At 35.7% G+C, this 8,165-nt stretch overlaps 1 protein-coding gene across 1 annotated transcript; it reads right to left on the bottom strand.

The window, feature by feature from the left end:
* Positions 1-462: 462 nt before the first annotated feature.
* RIPPLY3 (ripply transcriptional repressor 3) lies at positions 463-6,992 on the bottom strand. Its single transcript, XM_072399543.1, has 4 exons — positions 6,863-6,992; positions 3,692-3,758; positions 1,963-2,033; positions 463-1,391 (listed from the first exon to the last, which is right to left on the bottom strand). Exons 1-4 carry the CDS (start codon positions 6,952-6,954, stop codon positions 1,139-1,141), a joined length of 483 nt encoding a protein of 160 aa, XP_072255644.1. The 5' UTR covers positions 6,955-6,992; the 3' UTR covers positions 463-1,138.
* Between the last annotated feature and the right edge of the window lie 1,173 nt (positions 6,993-8,165).

The raw sequence follows: 8,165 nt of genomic DNA, 5'->3' as shown, positions 1-8,165 counted from the left end.
CAAGCATTTTAATGTCAAAGGATAAAGGGTGGACAATGCTAACACTGGCTTTGGAAAGGTAGATCAGCAACTGACTTTCTAACTTGTTTAATCCCTTATTCTCCATAACATTGGACAATTTCAAGTATCTGTAGGCACACAGAGAGCTGAGTTTAACCAAGACAAAAGAATTTGGCTACTGGGATCTCTCATATATGGACACATCGATGTATCCTGTAATATTGTTATTCTTTGGTATGACCAATATCGAAGTGAGAGGATCTTACATCTATGTAGCATAAACTGAATAGAAACTATATAACTGTTGGGTGCTTCTACAGGCACAACGGGATAACAGTCATCCGTCACTATTGGCAGTCCCCACTGGAACCCCACTGTCATATATTTGGGATTGAAAAGAGCACTATTTAAAAAGTCAAGGCTTACATTTGAAAAAATAAATATCCCACTTAGAACTATGACCATATGCATTTTTTTATTTAAAAAAAAGTTTATAAAAAGTTTACAATATAAAAATTACTTTATTTACACATTATATACAAATAAAATTAAACAAGTGCAAATTTGTAAAAGTACCCACACCAATAAATGTAACATTTACAATATCCTAAGAGTATTCTATAGAAATTTCCTGTAGTTCATATGTGAAATAGTTTTTTGTTCATGTAGAAATCACACAATGCACAGTTGTTAATGTCTTCCTCTCATACCATGGCTGAAGAGAACAAGGCTGACCAAGTACTTGTAAATGGTTGTTTGACAGTTTTTTGTTTTTCTTAGCATAAGCAGACCAATGCCAAATAGCTTTCTTTATGGGGTTAGGTCCACTTTAGGAGCTCAAGTGTGATTTTACAAGCCCTTTGTGTTGTTTTCCATTTGTTTCATGATGTCATGTCTCTGTACAGGCAAGTTGAAGAACATAAGTCCTTTGTTAACAATCACTTAAATGTCCAATGCAATAATAATCCTTCTTAAAACAGAAGGTGTTCATACACTGTTATGAAAAAGGATGTTATCTGTCTGGATAGACTGTGTCATTCAATCAACACACATCAAAAACTTCTAGATATTCCAAGATATAGACAGGGCTGTACATTAGAATTACTCATTCTATTGTCTGACCAATTTTACTGTCTGATTACTGGCTGGTTTGTTTAGTGGCTAATGACGAGTAATTGTCTTGTGTGGCTCCTTCAATCTTCCTCCCTGGAAAATGCTCTACGTTCTGGTAGTAGTTACAATAGTCCATGTATTCATCCTCTTCTTCTTCTTCCTCAGACTCAGTGTCATCATTGTAGAAATGAATGGTGGCCTGGACTGGGAAATTAGCCAGGACCTTCTTTCCCATGTGTTGCAGATACTCGTCGGTTTTTGATTTGGGCATGTACAACCTTTTAAATACAAAGAAAATGTGATTTAGAGATTTGAGTCAATCATTATAACATAAAGCAGAACTATAGATGGATACTGTAGTAAATCTAATTATTTATTCTATCGATTGTTGTGTAAAGAATAGGTATATTTTTTCATAAGTAGCATGGTGGCTCAGTGGATAGCACTTTGCAGCACTAGGTCCCAGGTTGTAATCTCAGCCAGGATATTATCTGCATGGAGTTTGCAGGTTCTCCCTGTATTTGCGTGAGTTTCCTCCAGGTACTCCGGTTTCCACCCACATTCCAAAAACATGCAGTTAGGTTAATTGGCTTTCCCCAAAATGTGACCTTAGACTGTATTAATGACATATGGCTATGGTAGGGTTTTTACATTGTGAGCCCCTTTGAGGGACAGCTAGTGACATGACTATGGACTTTGTAAAACACTGCGTAATATGTTGGCTCTATATAAATACTGTGTAAAAATAATAATAATAAGTACAGATCTCCTTCAAGGGGTCTAAAAAAATCAAGAAAAGACCCAAAAATCATAGAAAAAGAATACCAAGAAAGGAACTTGGAAACGTACCTTACTGGGTGTTGAAAGCCATGTGCTCCTTTATTTCTAATGTTCTGATCATCATTGCTTGCTGTGATTCCCTGTTGAAAAGACAGATCCAAAAAAATAGTTAATAAACATTATTGTAAATTATCTCTGAAGCAAAGCTTTACTCAATCATACAAAAAGGGCTCATTTCACAACAGTTGCCTGCCAGGGAGATAAGTATTTAGCCTTTATAGCAAGAAAATTTCTTTGGATTTTCTTTTGGAAAGCAACAAAAAACTTTTTTTGACCAATAAAATATCTACAAAACACCTGTACATTCACAGTAATTATTAAATGCAATTTTGGAGTCCTGCTTTATGTTTTGCATTGAGAATATAGCTGTACCCCAGATGATAGCTGAACAGGTTCTCCTTGTTCTAGTACAACTTTGCAGAAAAAAACAGTTGTGTCTCTTTTATAATGAGGCTTAAGTGTAATTCTAGCTGTAGCTGTGTGTTTTGAACATCTTGGTACAATAGCTAAGAGCAGGCTGTCTTACTTAAAAGACTGCAGGCTCTAGAAGGAAATCCTATTGTCTGTTAATTAACTAGATATTCTCTTCTTCTGTAACGCCTGCTGGTGGCTCACACATCAAACATAGCTTGTACTCCTCTTCTTTATTCACAAATACAATGGAGCCTCCATTATCCCTACTGCATTACATTCACTTTTTAAGTGTACACCAGGATTCAATCACAGTAGATGTTTGACAGCAGCTGGTTGTGCAAACATTTCCTCTTCACTAAACCACCTTTCAGCTTACAAACGCCAACATATAATCAGCTCACACCAGATTTACCTGGGGGAATTTAATTAATCCAATTAATTGTATTCTCTTCCTAGAAGGATCATCTTCTGTCGGTTAACAGGTGTCTGTTGGAAACCCAATCATGTCCTGTTCCTACCAAAATTGCCAGAAGCCATAAATGAGTATCTAGTGTCCACCCAAACCCAATATACCAGTTTGAGATACATGAATTCAACCATGAAAGTCAGACCATGGCTTCCTAAATTTCTTCCCACCGGGAGACCTCCCTAGCATAATTCCCATTTTTATTTCTGTAAATGTGGCATGCTTTGATGTTTCTTTGCCCCTTTATGTTTCCCAGGTGCTCCTGTTGTATTTTCCACAAAATAAAACTAAAAAAACCCATTCTGGAAGCCCCTTTTATTGGACACAGTAGAATTTTAGGTATTTTTAGACCTATGTTTTTTGTTCTTGCTATTATTATTATAAATATTAATATTATTATTAAGTATTTATTTAATCATATCATGCAGTTCTTTACAAAGTCTATAGTCATGTCACTAGCTTTCCCTTAAAGGGTCTCACAATCTAATGTCCCTACCATAGTCATATGTCATTACCACTGTCTACGGTCAGTTCGGGGAGAAGCCAACTAACCTAACTATATGTTTTTTGTATATGTCCCATTGGTGGAATCTAATTCACTTCCTGTCCAAGACATACAACAGGAGCCTCTTGAAACATGTGGCCCCATTAGAAGATTTTTCCTTCATCTCTTATGCTGGTAGCAACCAAAGATATTGCCTTTATTTCCAATTACAACAATAGAAACCAGCCAAAGCTGTGACCCTTTTAAAATAAAAGGTTTTGGATTCAGATATTTTATCACATGATCACAAATGAATGTTGAGGTGCCATAAATCCTCATGGTGCCAGTGGTAGAATATTACATAATAGACTTACCAGTCTTTGTTGAGCTTCTGCTTCTCTTTCTCTGTTAGAAGACACCCAGGGTCTCCAAAGGGCAGAGCTGCAGGAAACAAGAACATATGAAAATGAGAACTTACAATGATAAAACAGGACAACCTAAACCTAATAAGAATTATATTACGTAGATTCAAAGTAAGTCAGGTTGAAAAATAACATTAAGTTCACCCCCAGGGAAATAAACTTATCCCTGATATAAAACCCTATGGACACAGTTGATCCAGAGAAAGGCACAAATACCCAGGTACATTTTGCTGTAACAGGGAAAAAGAAATTAGAATAAATTAAAATTAAACAAAGTAATCCTCTATAAAAAAAGGTGTTTATTGGCTTCTACTAATAATATTGATGGATAATATAATATTCATGCTTGACCAAATCCATATTGGACTGCATTATTATTTTTATTATAACGCATGGCTGCAGTTTAGCATTAAAATATATTTGACTTTCATTTCTCTCTTTCCCCCTTCTTTGTCCATATTTGTCTTCATTGTCTTCCTCTATACCCCTCACTCTCTCCATCGACATAGTACATACACCCCGCACGCAAACACACTTCCATGCTCGTGTGGTTCTATATATGTTCACTGAAATACAACAAGCAAACACTTTCAGCCTCATTAATTACATGTACTTTTTTATTCTTTAGCCACCGGTCAGATTGTTACATACCTAAGAAGTTTGTTCTTACTTTAAACTGCTCTTAACTGAAGTTTCTCATTGAACAACCCCAACTGTCCTTACAACAACTCCCTATAAAGTAAATATATCTACAAGGCTGTATTATATAGCTGTGTAAGAAGTGGAATATTAACCAGCTTTTATCTAACAGGTTTCAGGTCCGGTTTTTTACAATTACAACATCAAAGACCTGGCAGGAAACACCTTCAGGGTGCAACAATGACAGCCATAATCCGATAATTAACAGGTAGGGGGGCAGAAAGAAAAGAAGGTTCTATTTCAGGCAAGGTGTCAAGCTGGATTCTCTTAAAGGGCCACTAGCCACAAAAGCTGTTTTATATCAACTTTTTTTTTTATTTGGCAAGTTTTTTAATTATATAGAAAGTTTTAAAAGTAAGCAGAACTGATTATATGTCCGTTAAGTTGCTATTATAGGGAAATGTACTGTATGTTCTAGTAAGTGAGTGTGTTTTCCAGTCGGTAAATGTTATAGCTGCATGCATTTTATTTTTCTTATTCTCACTTTGTGAAGGCTGCATTTATAAAGGAAGCCATTGTTGCTGGACCACAAATATAAATACTTTTGTTCAATTACCTTTCTTGGTAGATTGATTGGAAAAGTAATTTACAAGAAAATGTTGTTTTAACTTTAATCTTTTCACTTTAAAATTAATTAATTTTGAATGGTAAGCTGCAATAGATACAATACACCATGTTTATGGTTTTGGATTTAAATAGGCTTTGCAATGCAAGTTTGAAATCAGTTCCTGTTGAAACCAAGAGTAGCGGAGGTTGCATGCATACTTACCACCTATCCATAAGGTATACATTTGAAAGAAAGCCCGGCATTCATGTTTAAATGCAAACTGGCCAAGTGGTTGTATCATACCAACTAACCCTGCCACATTCTTGTAGCTATGACCAGCTATTGGGATTACTAGAGCAACAACAGCCAACAAAATGTGCACTGTCCTTCACTATCACTGTGTTTGCATACCTTTGATGTTTAAATGATTTACTGTAATTATCACTAAGACTGGTGCATTATCTACAGTAGACGCCAAATACTAAAGCACCGACCACCTGGGGCAACAGACATGACATTAGTATTGTCCCATCCAGTAGATAGTAATCAGATCAGAAAACATTTCTAAGTATGTACTCCATGTATTATTATTATTATTACTACTACTACTACACAGTGTTTATATAGCGCTGACATATTACTAAGCTCTGTACATAGTCATGTCACTAGTTGTCCCTCAAAAAGAGCTCACAATCTAATGTCCCTACCATAGTTATATGTCTTTTAAACAGTCTAAGGTTAATTTTATGGGGAGCCAATTAACCCAACTGCATGTTTTTTGAATGTGGGAGGAAACCCACACAAACATGAGAACCTGCAAACTCCATGCAGATAGTGTCCTGACCGAGATTTGAACCTGGGAGCCAACGCTGCAAAGGCCAGAGTGCATGTAAATAGTAGTTTGGATTACAGAAGTTTATTGACAAAGCCCCTGAATCATATATATGATATTATTAGCCTCTACCTTGCCTTGTATATGCCTAGAAATAGTGATTGTAACACACAATTTTGTATGTTTATATATATATATATATATATATATATATATATATACATATACATATATGATAAACTTTAATTATACAGAGTTGTATGTGTATTTTGGGGCCGCAAAAAAGGTACCATCATTTTACTTTATTCTATACATTTATCTAGCAGAAAATATTCCAACTGATAAAATGTATATATAAAAAAATTAAAAAAGACAATACACAGAGCAAGGGTTTGTCTAGATTTATAAAAGATGATTCCTAATTGTTCAGTGTGGGTTGCAATATCTACTAACCTGGCCTTTGCTAGACTTGTAAACCCATGTAATTACAAATGATGAAGGGCCTTTTTTTCTAAAAGAGCAGACACTTGCCCATGTATGCTCAATTTTTTTTTAAAAATGCTATTTTAGACCTTTATTACCTACAATTAGAATGTGTATGGCATTGATTTTCCTGCCTGTTACCTGTTTAGGTAAATAATTTTACTTTTGTCTCCCATTCAATCCTGAAGCTTGTCAGGGATGCTAATATTACATATTTGTTTATTTATTTTCAGGTCTGATGTGCGTAAGATCGGGATACCATTGATTGAGGTAGTACAGGCAGTCAAATCCTTGAGCAGAAACCTTCTGATTTGCATTTTAGAGATTTCTGTTTTTGCAACTCTAACTACTTTTTAGTGTTTTCATGTTATGTGTTAAAGCGTCCACGTAATTTTCTTTGTTTTCTACAGGCAATTTGCTGACTGCTCATTCAGCATCTAATGTGAGTTCAGCATTTTGCAACACAACTCAAAGTGTACAAGTATACAATGCAGAGCCTGTATCTTGTACTTAATGTATCTTGAGTTAAAGATAAAATAAATGCATTGCTTTAGTGTCTTACCTTTCTTCTTGCCCAAGGTGCACTGCGGCGTTGCTGTTATTGGAGCAGATGTGAGCCAGTGTGGCCTTCAGTATATAGTGTGTAGAATCCATGGTGGAGGAGGAGGTCTGTCTTGTATGGCAGTCTTCTGTGCACTGTCTGCTCCATGGAGCTCCCTGCTGCTTTATGTGACTGGCTCCCAGCTCTCACCCAAGGTAAACACTCAGGTAAGGGAGGAGGAGCCCCTCCTCCCTTGGTGTATAGAAAGTGCACACTTTTCATTACAACAGCCCCCTAGAATGAGGAGAGGCAGCTGTCATTAGCTGATAAATCACACTTTGTCACTAGATCAACACAACCCTGCACTGGAGACCTCACTGTAAAGCATGACTCTACAACCAAACACAAAATAAAGTTTGTAGAGCAGACCCTGGCGTCACTGCACTGAGTGATAATGCATGTGGCAAACTCACCGCTCGGCCGTATTTGTCAAATTCATCATTTTCATTTATAATTAGTTTTATCTAATACGTCTGTCTTCTGTATTTTCTTGTTATAACTTCTTTTGCAATATATATTTGAAATATCTTCCTTTAAAAGTTAGTCCATGACTATTTTTTGCATTTTAACCTTCTTTTTTCAGACTGATGTTGTCAATGAGATGAGGAAAAAACTGATCTTTAAAGTTTTGTTACATTAGTAACATGGGGACAGCATGGTGGCTCAGTGGTTAGCACTCTGGCCTTTGCAGCGCTAGGTCCCAGGTTGTAATTCTGGCCAAGACACTATCTGCATGGAGTTTGCAGGTTCTCTCTGTGTTTGCCTGGGTTTTCTCTGGGTGCTCCAGTTTCCTCCCGCATTCCAAAATTGCAATGTATATAAGATTCATGCAACGTTCTTCATACACAGTAATGGAACAAATGTAACAGGCTATGTAAATATATAATGTTACATTCAAAACTATTTTGAATCATTTTATTTCATACATAGGCTTTTTTTAGAAATATTTTGATAATAGTTATAATTTCTCAGAATTTTTTTTTACTTTGACACCTCTTGTTGTAAACCCTTATCAAATTTTCATTAGTAGAACTAAAGATTTGTAAGTGAAAACATTTTGCAATAGTTATTTAAAATATGCATCTACTGCATGCTAAAGATTAGCAATTGCACACCTACAAATGGAATATTAATAAGTGATAAATACCAACAAATAACATTTAAATAAAACAACTCAAATTGAAGATTTTCTAATGTTAGAGAAAATATCTACGAATCTGAAGAATAGCAGTAGAGTTTCCTGTGCCTAGACACCCCTGGCTTA

Source organism: Pyxicephalus adspersus, chromosome 1, assembly GCF_032062135.1.
Source record: "Pyxicephalus adspersus chromosome 1, UCB_Pads_2.0, whole genome shotgun sequence".
In the NCBI taxonomy this organism is placed as follows: Eukaryota; Metazoa; Chordata; class Amphibia; order Anura; family Pyxicephalidae; genus Pyxicephalus; species Pyxicephalus adspersus.
This window is presented reverse-complemented; position numbering and strand designations above follow the sequence as displayed.

Bases quoted from the DNA above. Each gene is read 5' to 3' on its own strand.
- RIPPLY3 (XM_072399543.1), bottom strand. From the start codon at position 6,954: ATGGATTCTACACACTATATACTGAAGGCCACACTGGCTCACATCTGC. The intron at 3,759-6,862 runs GTAAGACACTAA...TGTTTCCTGCAG, and splicing joins CACCTTGGGCAAGAAGAAAG to CTCTGCCCTTTGGAGACCCT. The intron at 2,034-3,691 runs GTAAGTCTATTA...TCTTTTCAACAG, and splicing joins CAGAAGCTCAACAAAGACTG to GGAATCACAGCAAGCAATGA.